Here is a 20,484-nt window from a genome sequence, read left to right on the forward strand (position 1 = left end):
CTTTACAATTCCCAACTAACAGAGAGGAGTTGGAACAAAGTATATGATAGACAAAAAGGAGCACAGTGTTGTGGATCATAATCATTTGTTATTGATTTTAATATTTCTTTTGTACAAATGGATATTCTGGTGTGATGGCAGTGTAAAAGAAAAAGTCACCAAAATGTAATTCTCTGAGAACCACAAATCCATAGACACATTTTGATGTGTTGTGTTCAGGACTATGGATGTTAAAGTGAAATTCTGGTGTAAATCATCCCAGGCTCTTTTTAGGCAAATGCACTCATCAAATAAGCCATCAAGACAATTTTTTTTGTGTAACAACTGTTAACAAAGATTTCCCGGAGAGTCACTAATAGTCGCTAACAGCCTGCCGTGGCTAACACAGATAAGCTTGGGGTGGTGTGTTGGACGCATTTTAATGTCTTTTTTAACCACTAATACTGCCAAAAGGAAGGAGCCCACGTAAACGTTGTGGTATGTGGCAGTTTGGTGAAATATCCCACACAGCTTTCCCTGCAGCACCAAAACACTACGCAGATCTCAGGGGGCAGGGGAGTGTGTTGTTGCACACAGTGAGAAGCACAGTGAGTGCAGGCCCGGGGAAAGAAGACTAGCCTGCAACTTGAAGTAAAGATAGATAGAAGGGTTCGTGTTTGTATCTTTCCGGGCTGTGAAACAAAAATGAAAGCTTACAACCCAGAAACTTTTCATAGGCTGCCATTGTGGTACGATGACCGTGCTCTGATAAACCAGCGGCTTATTGTTTTGAATCGGGACATTGAGACGCCGATCGAGACGCTTAGGCAGAGGGATTACTGTGTCTGCAGCAAACCACAAGGTTAACATATTTTGCTGGAATAAATCATCAATGCGCTCCTTCCTTTTGGATTGCATTTGGTAATCAACTAGAATGGAGCAGCTGGTACCGGGGCCAGTAGATATTTGGAACAGTAGTAGTGGTTAAAAAAGACCTTTTAATGCATCCAACTTGCCGCCCAAGCTTAACCGTGTTAGCGACTCTCTGGAAAATCTACGTTAATAGAAAAAAAAAATGTCTCGATGGCTTATTAGATGAGTGCATTTGCCTAAAAGAGCCTGGGATGATTTTACACCGTAATTTCACTTTAAGGGAAAGGACAGAGGTTTACAAGTTCAACTAACCACAACCATCATTTTCATATGAAATATCATGGGAATACAAGCAGTGGACAAGACCTCTTATGGACATCATCATTATTGGCAAAAAAGTAACAAGGTCATGAATGTGTCCTGCGTAACTCAACACAACAGTGAGCCAGTGGTGTTATCATGGAACCACACACACACACACACACACACACACACACACACACACACACACACACACACACACACACACACACACACACACACACACACACACACACACACACACACACACACACACACACACACACACACACACACACACACACACACACACACACACACACACACACACACACACACACACACACACACACACACATATATATATATATATATAAAGTCAACATATATTTAATTAAAATCATTTAGGACATTTCAGGAAATTATAGGCTTGCAGGTTTTCTTAAAAAGTTTCTTTTTAAAAAACAGTAGGAGGCAACACATTTTGACAGGTCAGTGAGAGAAGACAAAGATGGGATCATCATGAAGGCCAAAGACAAGAAACTAAAATACAGTGCATGAAGCTATCAAACACATCAATAGGGGAACTAACTTGACTGAGATGCACCACATTCGTAGCTACAGTACAATAATGCCATTATCAACTACAGCAGACTAGCTAATCATACAAGTTGACATCATTAAGCGGATGCTGTTGTGAGTGTAACATCCTCTTTCAGGAAACACTGTGTGCTATTTTTAACGTCACAAATCTACAGATCTAAACTGAGCACTACACTAATGTGGTGGCATTAAAGACAGATGACATGAGAGGCTGCTGTGCAAAGAAATCTGGTTTGCAATTTGTTTAACTGTTGGCATCGGAACATCTTGAAGCATGGCCGGCTTTAAGGGGGATTTCCTGGTTAGAATGGCAGACAAATCAAACAACACAAGCAGAAAAATATTCAGGCCGATACAGGTGAGTCCAAACACACACACATTCTGGTTTGTCATTGGTCAGCAGCAGAGCTGATGGGGAGTGGGGAGGTGTGTGCATGTGTGTGTGCAAGGTGTCACCACATGACCATTCCTACTTACTGGATCAGGACCTTCTGTCACAGTAAATTATACGTAATTTCTGATGCATTTGATCAGCTGTATTCCACATGCACCGCACACACAAGAGAAGAAAAGAATCCTGTCATGACTCTAATCCACACTGGGCTCATTTGTTAAATAGTGAAAAAAAAACGATTCCCCATTTTTCTGGGGACCCTCGCAACTCTCTACAGGGTGGTTACTGGTGATAACAGCAAGTGACATGGCAACTGCATCAACTGCTGGGGTCAGCAAACACTTCATTTTTCTCTTACTGCCCATGGCGGTTGCACCTGTATTCACCCTCTGTCTGACCCACTCTGTTGCAGCTCCTGTCTATATAAGACCCCTCCTCAAAAAGCCCAGTCTGTTCTAATGCTATCATAGGTCTCCATTAACGGTTAAATATGGACAATGAGCAGAACAGCACCATCTAGTGTCTTCAGATCGTAGTCGCAAGAACAAAAAATTATTTCAATTGCCATGTTTGTCAGACCCGGTCGAGTAGCCTACAGGTTACCAGAGTCGGTTTGAACCCATCCCCTCCAGCAAATTGCACCATAAAAACAAGTATTAGAGGAGTTTGACTGACAGTCAGCGTTAGCAGTTAGCATTAGCTGTTACAGCCAAGTAAAGTTGAAAGTGATGTCAGCGATCAAGGAGAAACGTAGCCATTTGGGCGTGCGCTTTGGGTGTATTTTTTTTTTTTAAATATTGCTTTTAATAAAGATTCTACATATTCAGTCTTTAAGATGAAATTTGGCCATATTCAATATGAACATCCCACACTGTAACATTATATAGATATAGAACAGAATATAAGGAAAAGCATGATAGGTCTTCTTGTGAGTTGCATAAGCTGAGCAGCATGTTTACGAGCTAATGTGGTGTTAAATGCAATAGAAGGTCCTGATACAGTATTGAGGGAGGTGTGAGTAGTGACAGAGAGGGACACCTCAGTACATATTCACAGGTTTTAGTCAAATGTTTCCCACCTCCTCCGAAGGTCCTCCACCTTCTTTTTAGGGGGTGTAGCTGGCTTGGCCATAGTCAGCAGATCCCCAAAAGGATCCTGAGTCTTCTGGTTGTCTCCCTCAGCATGAAGTGGCTTTGCCAGTTTGTTCATGGCTTTACTGGGGGCAGATGTGGAGTCTGCCAGACTGGAAAGAGCGTGATTGCTGGCAGTGAAAAGAGGCAGGGAGGTGACTGACGAGGGGAAGGCTGACTGGAGCTGTCCATAGCTCTGTAGCAGAGTTGAACTGCCTGGTGAATGTTGTCTGTAGAGCCCTGGCAGTGTGGAAAAGGACTGTGGCTGGGCCGGAGTGTGTAAATAAGAGCCTTGGGGAGGCCCGTAGACCACATTAAAAGGATTCCCACTTACAGTCGGTGAGTAATGCATTTGAGGGGAAGTGTGCTGCAGAGACTGGGCAAAGGGGTTGAGTGATATGTGAGGATGCAGTGGGAATGGAGGCAAGCCTTGTGGGTAAGACCTGGGTGGTAGCGTTGGATTGCAGGAAGATGAGGACACACCAACATCTACCCCATCACTCACTGAAGGGGAACTGGTGGATGCTGAGCTTTTAAGGGGGTCAAGAAGGCTAATCAGATCTATACTGTCCTCTGCGGCCTTGGTGGGCTTCAGAAGGTCACCATCTGTGCTCATGCTCAGGGCTTGCCTGAACTCTTGTCTCCCTGATGTAGTCCCTCCTTCACCAGCTCCTGCTATTTTAGAGCGCAACTGGGCTGCAAGCACAGCACCAAGCTCGGGCGTCTTCCTTCCGTGGGGACGTGGAACGGTGATGTTACTAGGGGTGGAAGGGTCCAAAGTGTCAGGGCCAGAGCTTTCACCACTCGGAGAGTGTGCCTCCATCTGCACAGGAAGTTGGACAGACGGAGGTCTCTCGCATGTAGGAGGCACACAAACAGGTAATGATGTCTCGTCCTGCCCTGTACTCCACAGCTTGTTGTAAGGGTTGGAGAGCTTGAGGCCTGGAAGCGTTCGCGAGTGTTCACCGACACTCAGGTCCATCCGCTGCAAACACAAACAATATTTTAGACTTCAAAAGGCCCACACCAGTGTTATTTCACCATCAGCCCGGTACATCCTTAGTGCCAACCCTTCACTCCAGGGCTCCACCCCTCCCAATTAATTCGAGTATAAATCAACCCAAAGACACTTGGAACATACTTAATATAGGTAATGCTAATTCAACACACATTTGATTTTCATCATAGCATTATAATAGTGCGAAAATGGTGCAGTCATAGACTTTATATAAAGATGTACGACGCGTCTCCACCTCCTCCCACTGTTCAAAGCTGAAGCCAAAATATCCTGGTACGTGCACCACCATGTTGTAATTTTGGAGCCATAGTCTGTGCAGTAGAAATCATGTGGTATCAAAGTCCTAGTCAAATGGAGTAGGTTTGAATATACAGAATATATTTAATTGGGAGGATTATAATTGATGGATAAAGTTGTAAATAAGGTTTCAATGAAGTCAGTGACGAGAGCAATAGACCTACGTACGCTTTTAAAAAGGTATTTCAATTTATTTTATTAGAAGTTATATTTTTGAAGTCGGATTTTTGAACAATGCATTTCAATGCGTTTTTTGTAAAACATGATTTCAAAGTTTTTAAGGTCGGTTTTTGTCTTTTCTTTCATCCTCTCCGTCTGAAAAATGTCAGGTGGTGCATCCACATATTTTGAAAAATATCTATATATTTGTTCTATTTATTATAAGTGACATTTAGGCTGGTATACCTTGGTGTGTCAACAGTGCCTGACACATCGTTCAGAACCACAATCAGAAATACTTTAATAATCCCAGGGGGAAATTATTTTTCCTATGAAGGTCCAGATATACAAACAACAAATATTATACAGACGAAAACATATATTAGAAAAAACTTTGAAGAAATATATACAAGTTAAAAAATACCAGACTAATGTGCAATAGAACAGATTGTCTATAGTTGACTTTAAATCCCAGAGAGGAGGTGACAGATGCATTGTATAGTTTATCCTAGAGGCTTCATCAGTTCATGTATGCAACTGACCAGGCTGGGACTGGTCCAACTATCTGGTGTTGAGATCCAGGTATTTAACCTTTCACAAGGCCGATGATGTCACTGAGACCCTTAGTGCTCCAAGTGCCAACGACCATCGTTGGAGTGACAGTTGTTGGTGGGAAGTAGGTTTGGACTTTGTTAGTGCTCTGTTGGGTCTTAACGATAGTCGTTGGAGTCACAGGAGGCCATTTGTGAACAGTTGTTCTTCGAGGTTAGATTGTTGAATCTCCTGGGAAGGGATGAAAGGGCAGCATTTTAAATTGGAGATAAATGGTGTCTCAGACCTCCTCCTCTATTTAACGATGGTTTCTCTACTCTTACATAGATGGCTTCTTTTACTCCTCTTTCAAATCATCTGTCCTCTCTGTCCAGGATGTGGACATTGTTGTCATCAAAGGAGTGAGCTTTCTCCTTGAGATGTAAGTGGACAGCAGAGTCCAGGCCTGAGGAGTTAGCTCTCCTGGGCCATGCGTTTATGCAGTGGTTCTTTTGTTTCTTCAGTGTAGAAATCTTTGCATTCCACGTTGCATTGGACAGCATAAACCAGATTGCTTTTGTGGGTGTGCGATGTTCTGTCCTTGGGATAAGTTTCTCTGATACCCCAGCCACACACGGGTATCAGAGAAACTCACTCGGTGAGTGCTGGTGCCGGAGATCCGGTGGTGATGGAGCCAGTCCATGGCAGGGTGGTGTTGTCGGTGGCCGTCATGGTCCAGTCACCAACACCAGAAGCCCTAAGATGGACGATGAGCTTCGCCTGGGTCGTGGCGACGGTGGAGAGATCCAGGAGGCTTTTTTCCCTTCCTTAGGTCAGCCTTCAGGCCAGAGATGTTCTCCCTCAGTTTTGAGAGGGTGGGGAGACAGGACTAGCACACGGCCATCATGTCGCAGCACGTGCTGTGGATCGGTCGCCCGGAACACAGACCCACCACAGGGAGGTGAGTTTAATTCCGGCCCTGGAGCCGAATGTCCAGTGAGACCTTCTTCACTCCTGGGCAGGCAACCCAATTCACACGTTGCTTTTAGATCCCACTGAGTTAAAGAAGTTCTTTAAAAATTTGCGCCTCGCTAATGCAATTTGGCGTCACAACTTCTGTGTTTTACTTCTCCGGTGTAATCAGAAGCAACCACAGGCCCGAAGGTTAAAAGCTTCGGTCCATGGTTTGAAGAAACAAATACAATAAAAGCTGGGTCCGAGTGATTCCAAATATAAAAACGATAAACTATGTTAAAAACAATGGGATCTCTCTGGCAGATGGTATGGACGGAGTCCAACAGCCAGCAGTTCAACATCCAGGCTAAAGAGCTCTTCTTTAATGGTGATATGACCAGGATTACACCATCTGCTGTTTACTAGAATTGCAGCCTCCCCTCCTTTCCGCCTACCGCTCTCGGTGCAGTCCCGGTCAGCCCAAATGGTGTGGAAGCTGGTCTGGCTGCTATTCCGGCTGGCATGAGGGCGATCAGCTGTTCTCCGGAGTAAACAAAAACAGTGTGTCCCGGTGGAAGCGGCATTGATAAAAACAGCACAAAAAGAAACACGGAAATTAGCGAAAGTACTAATTTCACCGAAGTTAGAGTGAAGAAACATAACTAACAAAGGAGAATAGAAGTTAAGAACGTTTTAAAAAAGCAAACTCAAAGACCGGAGCAGTAACAATCAACTTGCAACTTTCGTGCGTGCGCACTACTGTTATTTTGTGGTTGAGTTTTGGATTATTAATAATCCTAGGATCATTGCATTATATTGGCCAGGAATTCCATATTTTTACTATTCAATTTTAAAATAATAGACAGCAGTTACCTGGTTGCACCACCTGACGACAGCATAAATTATAGGAAATGAGATATAGTGTTAAGGGGGTGTTGCCATATGCAAAGAAGTCGGTCCACAGTCGGTGCAGGTCTCATTTTAAGAGTTGTGTAACAATTCATTCAACCGTGGCCTATAAAAAAATATAAACAAATGCAAAACTTACACAAAGGACCTTTGATGTTTATCCAAGCCCATCAATGAAGGTCACAAATGTTTTAATTGCAGAATATCATAATATAAATTTAGGGCTGCATTTTACCGATTATTCTATCGATTAATCGAATAAAAAAGAAAAATGCAAAATGCAAAAAATAAATAAATATATATATATATATATATATAAATATATATATATATATATATAAATATATATAATTTTCCTTATTACTTACCATTACAAACAAAAGATAGATTATGTCTTGGATAGGCATATTTGGTGTGGTAACCAAACACGGGTGGGTGTGTGTGTGTGCCGAGAGCGAGAGCGCGAGAGAGAGACGAGATTAGTGATAAACCAATACATCGGCCGGCCGATATCATTGGCCGATATTTGTGTTTTTTGTTTTAATTGTGTTTATCGGTATCAGTCGTTGTGGGCTGCTGCGTTGGCCGACAGTTTTTTCCCGGCATTATTTACAGACAGGCGTCCACAGGCAGCTCCATGTTGCTGGAGACGCCTTTTTAAGTTCAATAAATGTTCCTTTTTAAAAAAAATGTATAACTGTTACATTTGTTTTAATCATTGTGTAATTTTATTGTGTAAATTGAGGGAGCAAAAGTAGAATCAGCTCCAAATATCGTCTCAAGAAAATCGTCAGGCGGTATTGATCATCGGCTAAGGCTGAAGAAAAAAAAAAAGATGTGTGTGTTGAAGGCAATACTCTCGCAATTAACCATGAATCAGTTTACTATTTAAACAATTGTGACAAGTGATAGACTAGCGTCCTGTCCAGGGTGGACCCCACCTCACGCCCGATGTCAGCTGGGATCGGATCAGGAGGGACAAGTGGTTGAAAATGAAATAGACATAGATATTATCAGGGAGAGCAGCTCGCTCTCTTCCTGTTTGCCGTAACTACAAACAACGTACAAAACTCCACTGACACATTTACTCAAACTAAACTATAAAGGTAGGCGATGTTATGTTTAACAGTCATGAAAGACCAAACATAGAGGCATTCACGAGGACAGCTACGCATTCTCTTACTCTTTTTAACATCTGCCGTCACTACAGCAGACGCACTCAGTAAAGTGGCGTTAACAACGGGCTGCTTTCAGCTCAGATGCTGAATCATCAATGTCGTGCTATTGTGGTAGAACAGTTCTAGTTAACAGTGGACACATTGGAACTTTTTGGCTTCTTTTTTAAGTCTGAAATGATCCCAAAAATTCTCTGCCTCTGCTGTAGTGGTGTGCATCCCAAAAACGGTCCGTGTGGAACACTGATCCCTGCACTGAACAGGCCGCATAACGCGTGAGATAGGAATAAAACAAATTATTTTTTTGTAATCGAGTAACTCAAATTACTCAAGTAATTGTCTCAGCCCTAATTGGCTCAATAATTTAAAATATGGCTGCATGCCTTCGGAAACGACTTGAATTCATGAAGCGATCAAGAACATGTGCGATACAACATAATGAAACTTCTTTTGGTCAATGGTTTAGGTCAGGTCCGCCCAATTTGGGGCCCCCTTTGTTTTGGCCTGTCATTAGTTTGAACCGGCAGATTTATTTTCGTTGGCAAGGCTGTCTTTCATGGTCAGTTGCAGTTCCCCATCTGACCACAGAAATGGGGGGCGCTGTTTGGAGTTCCTGTCAGGAGACAACTACTTACGTGCCACAACAACTCACGAGTCAGAGGGTCATGAGGCCAAGATGGAGCGGTCGAGGCAGTGGCACAGGGGGCAAAAGAAAGTTTAAAGAAAATTAGCAAGACGACAATTTTTTCACTGAAATTAATTCGACAGTAGTTTGTCTCATTTGCAATCAGAAAGTGGCCATTTTGAAGGAATATTATCTGTGTTGTCACTACGAAACGAAACATTCCCTCATTTTTTTTAAGTACAGCAAATAGGAGCGAAAGGAAAAGGCAAGTGACCTGCTAGCAAAACTGAAAACTCAGCCACGCGCGCTTTTGCAGCAGTCATCGGCACAAGCAAATGCAACACGGGCAAGCTACCAAATATCAGAGTTGATTGCTTGGCATGAGAAAGCTTTTTCATGTTAAACAGTGTATCACTACAGCAGCAGAGGCTGTCTGCAGGTGTCCCAATCAGGTGCGCGCTTTCAACCAAATCAGCCTTTCACAGAACATGGTGCAAGACGTCTGTGAGCAAATTGTGGTCAAAGCAAGAGGGTTTCTGCTTTTTCCATTGCTTGCAACGAAAGCACCGATATATCAGATTCCGCTCTATTATTGGTGTTTTTGTGTGGAGTCAGTGAAGATTTCAGTGAAGTCTCGCAGGAGCTGGCTGGCCTTGAGACACTTCCAGGCACAACAAAGGGATCGGATATCTTTTTAGCAGTGGAGAGAGTTGTGGAAAAGAACAATCTGAAGTGGGAGAATCCAGTCTGCATTACAACTGATGGTGCCCCAGGAATGGTAGGGAAGAAAGCTGGCCTCGATACACTGGTATCAACGAAGGTCCGTGAGTGCGAGGGGAAGATTTTAAAGTACCATTGCATCTTACATCAAAAACAGCTGTGTGCCCAAATAATCTTGCTTAAGAATTTGATGCGGGATGTTGTCACTATTGTCAACGATATACGCTCCAAAGCGCTCTCTCACCGCCAGTTCAAGGCTCTGCTGGATGAGATGGATGTGCAATACGGTGATGTGCTGCACCACCAGGAGGTGAGGTGGCTGAGCAGAGGAAAACTTCTCTGCTGTTTTTTTGAGCTGCGTGATGAGATCAGGAGGTTTCAAAAGAGAAAGGAAGCTAACGTCCAAGTGCCCACAGATAAGGGATGGACTTCAGACCGGGCTTTCCTAGTGGATGTCACAGAGATGCTGAACGAGCTGAATCTTAAGCTCCAAGGGAAGAAACAGATCATCAGCCAGCTGTTCTATCTTGTCAGAGCCTTCAAGCAAAAGTTGCTCCTGCTCAGCAGACATCTCTCAGCAGGTGAGATTCTTACTTATGAAATGATCATAAATAATATATAATGTAGCTAATTATTAAGCACAATATTAATAAGTGTTTGGAATGTATTCGGTCTTGAAGCCTTTTGTATATTTATAAATCAATTTTAAGGGGTTAGAATACCATAATCTAATTTACTCCTGGATATTTTCCCCTGTTACCAGCCCCCATGTTTTGCATGCTAATGTTTTTATGCCAATCTTCTTACACTGTTCTCTTTTATCACTTTTCTCCACTTTTCGCTCAGCCCTTTACTGTACTTGTCGACACAGTCAGTGAGGAGCTTCAAATGGAGCTAACTGAACTCCAATTTGATTCACGACTCCAAAACAAGTTCAGAGCTCAGAGCTCTTCCCTTGCTGGTCTTCTACAGATGTGTTCCAGCAGACCAGTATGCAAAGATCCGCAAACACGCACAAGTAATGCTGTCCCTCTTTGGCAGCAACTACCTCTGTGAGCAGACTTTCAGCCTGATGAACCTGAACAAATGCAAGGTGCGAAACTCTATCTGACTCTCACCTCCTGGACATTCTCACTCTGTTTTTCAAAAGTCTTTCAAGATTGGGCTCCAACTGACTTACTGACAAAGACCATCATCATGTCTCCCACTGATGGTTTGAGTGATAACTGAGTACAAGTCATTTCAATGTATTACAGGTTCTGTAGTATGGAGCATTTTTTGATAAGTTCCACATTGTTTATTTGATGTACATTTTTACACATTAAGAATAAAAAATATACAAATAAGACAAACTGTTTTGGATGTTTCAATTATCTCAATAAATTACTGATAAGCAGATTAAAGAGTAGTATTTTCATTCATTCAGATGTTTATTTTATATTTAGAAGTGATCATTTTCTATAAATTACAATAAATTATATTTTACCCCTCCGGCTCGGCAAGTCAAGTGCAGGCAGTCCCGTGTCTCTAGCAGCGATTACACCGGCTCCGGGAGTAAAGTGCAGGCAGCATTTATGATCTATTTATGATCTATGATTTAAACTGATATGCAACGTTAACACGGTGTGTTCCTAAACCATCTTTAGGTTCAGTTGCTCGAAGAGCAAACCATCTTGTCACTTATGGAAACACCACGACAGTAATAACCACAGTCCAGGTCAAGATGACGGAGTTAGCATGCTAATGATGCTAATCCTGACAACTAGCCTCTGGGGCGAAGTGACAGCCAGGGGCTAACTGTCACTCAAGAGGCCACACCCCTAATTATTCATAAACTCTAACCTCCAATAAAATAAAAACTAGCCTGGTACAAAAAATCCAGCCCCCTCAGTGTTGTCATGGAGATATGACCTAATCATACGGTCTAGAATGTTTTTTTTTTTTTTTTAAACCCTAAATAGGTTTAACCATGCTGTGAAAACGACCTGTTTAACATGGGGGTCGATAAAAAACTGCTCTATTGTGCAAACCACTCCTACTGGACACTCAGAGAACAGCAGTTTTTGGCACTTCCGTATTGGATCAACCAGGAAGTCGCTGTGGTGGGGGCTTGATCGAGATGCGCGAGCGACACCACTCAAACACACACACACACACACACAGATGACATGGAGATCATGTCCCCTGCTGCTACAGTTCCATTACCATCTTTCATATTGTTTGGCTTTAATAACTTCAGGCACACCCGAAACTAAAGAATCACTAAATGCAACGTCTGTGTTAAGCTCAGCTGCATAAACTATCAAGGTTAGCTTGTTACTAATGTTAGCTTTGTGGGAGATTAATTTCTAGATTGGCGTTCATTAAATTCCACATTTCTGAAAAGTGTGCTGCCTCCATCTACATCTAACGGCATTAAGATGTAAAAAATACTAATTATTAATGTCAGCTAAAGGCAAGTTGACGTTACAGGTTTATTGTTGGCCACATAATGTTAATGTTTCTGCATTATAAGCTTTAACCATTACACTGTGTTAGAGAAGCTGGAGGATTTTTTATGGTTTACGGTTGCACTTCAACTATATTATTTATTAAAACTATAAAAGACTTGTTAAGGACTTGCCTCAGAGACCTGAGGCTTGACTTGGACAATGAAACACTCAAGATGTCACCAAAACAACACTGTCCCTTTAAAATCTTACAGAAAATTTTGAAAGTGTATCGTATCGTATCAAATCAAATCGTATTGTTGGGCGAATATCGTGATATATATCGTATCGCGAGAGTAGTGTGTTGCGCTGGCGCCTTAGGAGACGGCTGCCTCTCCAGTAGCTATCCGGTTTTTAGCTCCTTTACCCTATTTTGACCTCTTACTTTCTACTTTTTTACTCTTCTTGTGAAGAGATTGTGTGTTTTATAAATATGCAATGGATATTTCTAACTTTAAAATGCAACGAAGAGCCAGTTTTCTCAATTTCTCAAGAGAGGAACCGCTGGCTCTGCGCACAAAGGGACGAGAGGGGATACGACACCCCCTCCCGGCGGAGCTGAGGAGGAGACCCAGGGGCTGGGGCGAAGCTAAAAGGCCCAGCGAGCAGAGAATCGGAGGCGTTACAAGCCATCGATTCCCTCCGTAATCATGGGGAATTTGAACTCGCTGACGAACAAGATCGACAAGCTGTCCGCACTGAACAACCAGCTTGTTTGTCTTTACAGAGCCATGAGTAAATCACCTAGTAACGGATCTTAATATGGACCTGTCGGGATTCACTGCCGTGAGAGCCGAACGAACGCACAGAAACGAGCGGAAAATGCAAAGGTGGGGGACTCATCATGTATGTGAACAACCGCTGGTGTAACCCAGGCATATCTCCGTAAAGAAAGTCTCATGTTGCTGCGACCTCGAGCTGCTATCTGTTAGCCTACGGCCATATTATCTGCCAAGGGAGTTCAGTCACGTGATCACCGTCTGTGTTTACATCCCTCCGAGAGCGGACACAGCCACTGCCTCTGACAAGATCCACTCAGTCAATGCAAGGCTGCAGACACAGCACCCTGAGGCATTTATGATCATCTCTGGGGACTTTAATCATGCAACTCTGGATTCCACTTTGGCTATTTTTCACCATGTTGTAGACTCTCCCACCAGAAAAAAACAGGACAATTGATCTCCTGTATAAGCTAATGTAGGGGATGCATACAGAGAGACTCTCCTCCCCCCACTGGGGAATTTTGATCACAACCTGGTTCACCTACAGCCACTGTATACCCCCCTGGTCCAAAAACAGCCGGTGACAACTCACACCATCAGGAGGTGATCCCCGGAGAGGGAAAGCGCCCTGAGAGACTGTTACGACACCACAGTCTGGGATGTGCTAATCGACCCGCACAGTGAGGGCATAGAGGGGATGACACATTGTCTGACGGAGTACCTGAACTTCTGTGCAGACGTCTCGCATGTCAAGACTGTCTGCTGTTACCCTAATAACAAGCCATGGGTAACGCTGGAAGTTAAGGCCGTCCTCAACAAGAAGAAGGCTGCCTTACGGAGCAGGGACAGGGAAGCCATGAAAGCAGCACAGCAGGACATGAAACACTGTGAGGGAAGCTAAGGACAGCTACAGGAGAAAGGAGGAGGAGAAGTTGAGGGAAAACAACATGAGGGAGGTCTGGGAAGGTGTGAGGACCATCACAGCTACCTTCAACAGGTTTAACCAGCCTTTGTCCCCCCCACCCCCGCCCTCACTGCAGCCATCCCTCGCCATGTTGGTGTGGAGGGATATGGTGACCTTGGGTGTCCACTTCAGGCACCCTTCCATAGGCGGAAAAGTAAGATTTTGAGCTACACACTAAAATTCCCCCAGCCGCCCCTGGAACCCCCTAAACCCCGGGAAAAATCAGGGAGGTAGTCAAGGGTCTGGCGCTGAGGGCCAAATGTCCCGAGTCTCTAGGCCTTCGGGGGCCCCGCAAACGGCCCCCAAAGTTAAGGTGTATTCTACAGTACCGCCGTTTGTCCACCGGTCGGCGCTGGACGTTTCATATGGCCAAATGACACCCATGCAAACGTGCTGCCACGCCGTGTCCAATTCCCACACTTTGAACAAAGCGGAGTGTATTGTACGTGTTGCCTTTGGACGAATTAAGCAGAAAAGGGCTCATAACACCCCAGGGCATTGCTCCAGGAGGCTGACAAACATTTATCAATACCAGCCCTGTGCTCCTTAGTGTTTCTGAGTTACACTATATTCATACTTGATTTACCAATTTGACCAGGGTCAAAACGGGGACAGCTTTGGAGTTGGAGGCTGAGACGCACATATGTTGTAAAGGCTAATTGGATGAATATATACTGTGATTTTTAGCCTCATAGCACCATGTCTTGGGGGTAAAAAGGCCATTTTCAGTTAAAATCAGGTGTCCACATATTAATGGCCAGTTCGAGGCTGACGTTTGAATGGGTTCCGAGCGTCGGGTTGACACCTTCTGCATAAAATGATTATATCTCCCCAGGGCAATGACCCACAAGGCCCACACCTGGAGACCCAGGGAACAACATATTGTAATCTGGCCATCAAGTGTGCCAGATTTGAAGCAAATCGGACGTTGTTAAAATTTTGATTTGGACAGGGTTTGGCTTCCTGAGGCCGAATCTCAATATTTAGTCAAAATCGAAGGTCGTCCAATCTGCTTCAAATTTTCAGGGCTGAACGCTTACCCGGGGGGGGGGGGGGGGGGCTCCCTCTGAGTATCAGAGCCCTAGCACGCACCCGCCCCGAGATATGGCCTGTCCATTTACCCACACCCTCAATGTTAAAGTGTGTTAAAAGGTGCCTGGATATGACAGGATGCATATCTCCCAAGTGCCGGGTACCCGAGAGCTGAGATTGATATGGGCGGGTCCCCTGGACGCCAGGAGAGAGCCATATCAATTTCAGACTTATAACCCAATGCCCTGGGCAGATGTGACCACTGAATGCTGGTGGTAAATGCTGTTAATTTCCACTTTATGGACCATAGCCCTGGTACATATTGCAATACCACTCTCCTCCACCCAACACACACACACCCTGAAGGTGTGAAGGCGTTGGATGGTTTTCCTGGCCTTCAGGAGTATAGCCCTGGGTAGACGCTGATACCCGCTGTAAAATTACACAAGAGTCCCAAAAAGTGTCATTTGGCAACATTTTCGAATGCGCATCATGTGACCCCTTTGGCGGGAAATACGAAAAATAAGTGTCCTATCGCCATACCTTTTAACCCTGGTACATTGGCAATACACCGAATACCCTGGCCCAATGGCAATACCCTCCCCGTGGCTGTAATGCCAGCGCCCCCCGCTGGAAGTTGTTCGCCGGCGCATGCCTTGGCCCACTTTCAACACGCTCAGACAGGCCATTGGACAAAATTTTTCCAGGGCATGTCCATTGCCTCCATACTGGTCCAATGGCAACACATTCGCATTGGTCAAGGTGCCTCTCTTGGACTTCTCCAGTGCCTTTATTACCATCCAGCCCACTATACATCAGGACAAACTGAACGGGATGGGAGTGTACCCCTATCTGGTGGACTGGGTCAGAGACTACCTCACTGACAGGCCACAGTATGTCGGGCTGAAGGACACCATGTCTGACACTGTGGTCAGCAGCAGCGGAGCCCCTCAGGGCACAGTGCTGGCCCCTCTTCTCTTCACCCTGTACACCTCGGACTTCTGCTACAACTTGGAGCTGTGTCACATACAGAAGTACGCTGATGACACAGCCATCGTGGGATGTATCAGGGGTGACAGGGAGGAGGAGTATCGGAGTCTGGTGGGGGGCTTTTGCTCTCTGGTGCCACACTAACCACCTGCAGCCGACTCTGTGGTCGGCATGAAACTGGACTTGCTGCTGACGGTGGCAGAGAGGACGACACTGGACAAACTGCTGAACATTATGGACAATGCCAGCCCATCCCCTGCACACCGTCATCAGCAACCAGAGGAGCCTGTTCAGTGGAAGGCTGGCCCTGCCCAAGTGTAGGACCAACAGGCTCAAGAACTCCTTGGTCCCTCAGGCCATCACACTCTACAACTCCTCACTCCGGGCAGGAGGAAATAAAGAGGACAGAAGGGAAGGAGTGGGAGCCAATCACTGTGCATTTAATAATCTACTCTTATATACCTGGACACTTATCTTCTTTTCTTTATGCAATAACTTTATCCACCACTTAAGTGCAATAATTTAATCTTACTGCTCATTTACAGTCATACATATTTTATCTTATACATTTCCTCTATATTTAACTTATCTGATTTAACTTTCTGTGAATTTTATTTGACCTGTATTCTTACATCTACCTCATATATATTTGACTAAGAGTTTATTGTTTACTGTTTATTGTTTTTTATACTTTCTGTATTTTTTTAGCTTAGAGTTTATTGGTTATTCTTTACTGTTTTTTTTTTTATACCTCCCTTGTGTTTTTGTAAGCTGCTGGAAACTCAATTTCCTTGTGGGAGTCATCCCAAAGAATCAATAAAGAGAAGCCTTAGTCTAAGTCTCTAAGTCTAAGTCTAGTGTATCGCTACAGCCCTTTTGGAATACCCAGCAAAGAGGCACCAAGTGCTTTCATTAGTGGGTCATATGATCAATCACCATTGTTTTAACTTACTCCTTGGTGGATAGGAACTTAAAATAATTAAATAGATAAAAATCTTACAGAGTATAATTTTAACAACTTTAATGCTGTGGAGCATTTGGACCTCTAACCTGATAGGTGAACTTGGCTTGTAGCTCTTCTGAGTCTTTGGGAGTCCTCAGGTCCTCAAGACTTTTAGCCAAGGTGATTGGTTGACTGTCAGGTTCGTCCTGGCATCCGAAGATGTCGCCCAGCAGGTTGACATTGGAGAACTTCTCATTAACTGGGCTGGGAGGAGCAGTGTGACTTTCTGCCCCAAATCCAGGATCATCCACTTCTATCAACTCCACCTCCTTCAGGGAGCGGTACGGCTGTGGCCTGCCGGGACAGGGTGTAACTTATGGTTATTCTCTTCTTTTCATGTGTACACTGTACCCAATGACCCTTTACCACAAATAAAGATGCACCTACATATTAATCTTCAGAGCCTATGGTGAACATGCTGTGCTTATTCCTGAACCTCTTCCAACTTATTGTCAACAAATCCCATGAAATCCATAATGATGAACACTACTGCACAGGTGTAAAAAATGCTGTAATCTTAGAATGCTTTAAAAAAATATAAATAGTACTTGCATATTTTTTTTATCAATTAACAAAATTCAAAGTGAGCATTCAAAAGAAAAATCTCAATCAAATCAATATATGGTGTTAGTACCCTTTGCCTTATATATATATAAAAACTATTTACAGCTAGGACAGGAAACCAGTGAAGTGAGTTCCTGATAAATCTGGTCAGTTTGCCATAAAGTAGTCCTCTTCACTGATTTGCGTAATACAACTAGGGATGTGAAAGGTTAGCTACCTTAATATCTTGACAAATCTTTACCATGTCATATCACAAAACTCCACTGTCAGGTCCAAACTACATGGACACATTTGCTTTTATCCAAAACTGAGAGATTGGAGTCAGGTTGGATTTTTGCCTAATGAAGACTATTACAAACACACATGATCACCTTAAGCCATACCTAATCCAGCAGTGCACAAGTTTAAATGTGTGTAAGTCATAATTCTATCCTTAGCCCTCTTATCATAAACTAATACCAAGATTTTCCTATACAATGTCAATAATGTCCTCCATGTGAAGCCTTAGAACACATGTGCACAAATTTCATTAGAGGGAGAAGAGAGGAGTTAAAAAACGGCTTGTTAATGAGTCAATAGTGCAAAGCCAATCAGAGAGATGCGTACAGAGGCGACCACTCAAAAGGGACGGAGAAGAGAAAGCTGTCAGGAAACCCAGAGATGGAGTCGTCATCGTACTGGAGCTCGTCTCCGGAGGAATCCTCTGAGAGAAAGACTGTGTAGTGACGAGTAGGACGGACAGAGCTACGGTGAGGAGAAGGAAGAAGATAACAGAAAATCCACAGCTCATTAGACGAGTTAATCAAATCTATTGAAAAGGATCAGGAAAAATAAAGACAGAAAGAAAAGGATACAAGAGGATTAGTAATCTTAAGTATCAGTTTGACTTTTTTAGGATTAGTACGTTAGGGCTACGCTTCATTGGAACAGACCTAAAGGAAACTGTGCAGCCAGTTGAAATGAAAATTAAACCACCATGGAATGGACAAACAAACCAATGAACAAAATCTGTTTTTGCTGAAAGAAATCCTAAAACTTTTAATTTGTGTAACTGTTTGGGAAAAGAAGGTGTCTGACGTTGTCTGTCCTATCCTTCTTTATCCTTATCCTATTGCTTTTCCATAAAAAACATTTATTTAGTCTGAATTCATATTTAAGAAATTTGACAATGACTTTCTGTCCCATTCTGTGTCCACTGTAAAAGCCAATAGCGTTGGACGTTGCTGGTTGCCAGTTTCTGGGCGTATTAGTAAGCTAATGAAGGGAAAGAAGGGGGTTCAACTGCGTATTTGTCAGTTTACCCTCTCTACATTCATTCTCACCACACCACTGCCTGACAGCTGTCTCTGTGCAAACCTCAGTGTCTCCATCTCTCCATCTGCCTTCAGCCTCACTGTCACTGCTGTGGAAGCTGCTGCTCTGCTCACAGCCATCACGCTTCAGAAATAAGAATCATGTTGAGTTGAGAGCTAGCCAATGGATTCCACAGCACTCACAAAAAGACTTCCAGTTGAAGACTGGCTAACGTTAAATACTGTTGTCAAATGAATTGATTAGTCCAAATAAGGGGTTACCCTGTATGATTCATCACTGACATGAAGCAATCTGATCACTGACATACTCGATAACGAACCTGGAAACAGGACTGCTGGAATTCTTTTTTGTTGTTGAGACAACGATCTTGAGACACTAGATGGCGGTGTTCTGCTCATTCTCCATATTCAATCTATAATGAAATGGCTAACAATCCACCTGCTTTGCCTACTAGCATCAACACTAGCATCATTTCATCATTCTGCTGCACGCTCAGGCTTATTCCAATGGGCCTACCAGTGTGCACTCAGTCAAGCCTGCTATTTTGCCCCAGGGTAGCTGCACACTGAACTTCCACCCTTTATCCAGAGATGTCCCTTCCTATTGGATTACTAAGTCTGTTGGACTTTCTACTATGCGGGTAACTCATTTAACTCACTCATGTTACTTCATCAGTTGTTTGGCCCTCTCCCATTGATTATGAACAAACTATCTGGTCCAAGTAAACAACATCACTGCTCTGGTAATATTCTCATGTGAATGTTAATCACTTTCATGCTTTTCATCTTTGGCAATGTGCATTCTTATACAGGACCTTCTGTTGTTATAGATAAACTGCCAATTTCTGAATCTCCAATTTCTGAATCTCCAATTTCTGAACCTCCGGTTGTTGCGCGTACTGCATCTAATCTTACTTTTGAAAACTTCTGTGAATGTACTGTACATCCTTAGGTGTCTTTCATGTTAACATTTGTAGTCTAATTAAACATTTTGATGTTCTGAAAACCTGGGTACATACTGTTAACACATACTGTATATCCTAGCTGTTTCTAAATCCTGGTTGAAGAAAAGTACCACCGACATAGAAATTTAAATTCCAGGCTACAATGTTTATCGTCAGGACAGATCCTCCAGAGCAGCTGGTGCAGCCATGTTTGTTAAAGATCATCTCAACTGCACTGTAGCTCTATCCAAGTGTGTTCCTAAACAATTTTAATTATTGGTGCTCAAGCTTCAACTGTCTTCACGCTTCTCCCTCACTGTTGCTGTCTGCTACAGAAAACCTGATGCCCCAGCTGACACACGAACAACTTTTAGTCAGCTTTTGGTCCCATTCATCGCCTCTGAATTCAGCCTCATGGGTGATTTGAACTGGAATATACTAAATCCCACTGCTGCTGTTACTCAACAATTTGATGCTTTAAACCTCACCCAATTTATAACTGAAATCACTCGACACAGCTCTAGATCTCCCTCATCCACTACATTGATCAACATTATTCTTACCAATAATCCTTCCAACTACAGTTCTGGGATCTTCAGCGATAGCCTGGCCAACCATAGTGCCATTACCTGTGTTTGTTCGGGTTTTTCAGTCAAATGCCCCCACAGTACTCGTAAACAAGCGCTGTGTGAAGAAGCTTGACATGCAGGCCTTTCTCAATGACACTGCTGCCGCAGACTGGGAGCGACTCAACTTATTCATCTCTATTGAGGATACTAGGTCTTACTTTAAGAAT

General features: G+C 43.5%; 1 protein-coding gene across 4 annotated transcripts in view; it reads right to left on the reverse strand.

Annotated features, from left to right (window-relative positions):
- Positions 1–1,493: 1,493 nt before the first annotated feature.
- dennd1a (DENN/MADD domain containing 1A) overlaps positions 1,494–20,484 on the reverse strand; it is a 70,718-nt gene continuing 51,727 nt past the window's right edge. For 3 of the 4 annotated variants that reach the window (XM_083929889.1, XM_083929888.1, XM_083929891.1), the window contains 3 exons: positions 18,038–18,175; positions 16,915–17,161; positions 1,494–4,264 (listed from right to left, as the gene is read on the reverse strand). In XM_083929889.1, the coding sequence (XP_083786015.1) occupies positions 3,209–4,264; positions 16,915–17,161; positions 18,038–18,175 (1,441 nt within the window). In that variant the 3' untranslated portion in view covers positions 1,494–3,208. The remainder of the gene's footprint in view (positions 4,265–16,914; positions 17,162–18,037; positions 18,176–20,484) is intronic. The other variant, XM_083929890.1, reaches the window with a different exon arrangement.

Source organism: Echiichthys vipera, assembly GCF_963691815.1.
Source record: "Echiichthys vipera genome assembly, chromosome: 16".
NCBI classification, from domain to species: Eukaryota; Metazoa; Chordata; class Actinopteri; order Perciformes; family Trachinidae; genus Echiichthys; species Echiichthys vipera.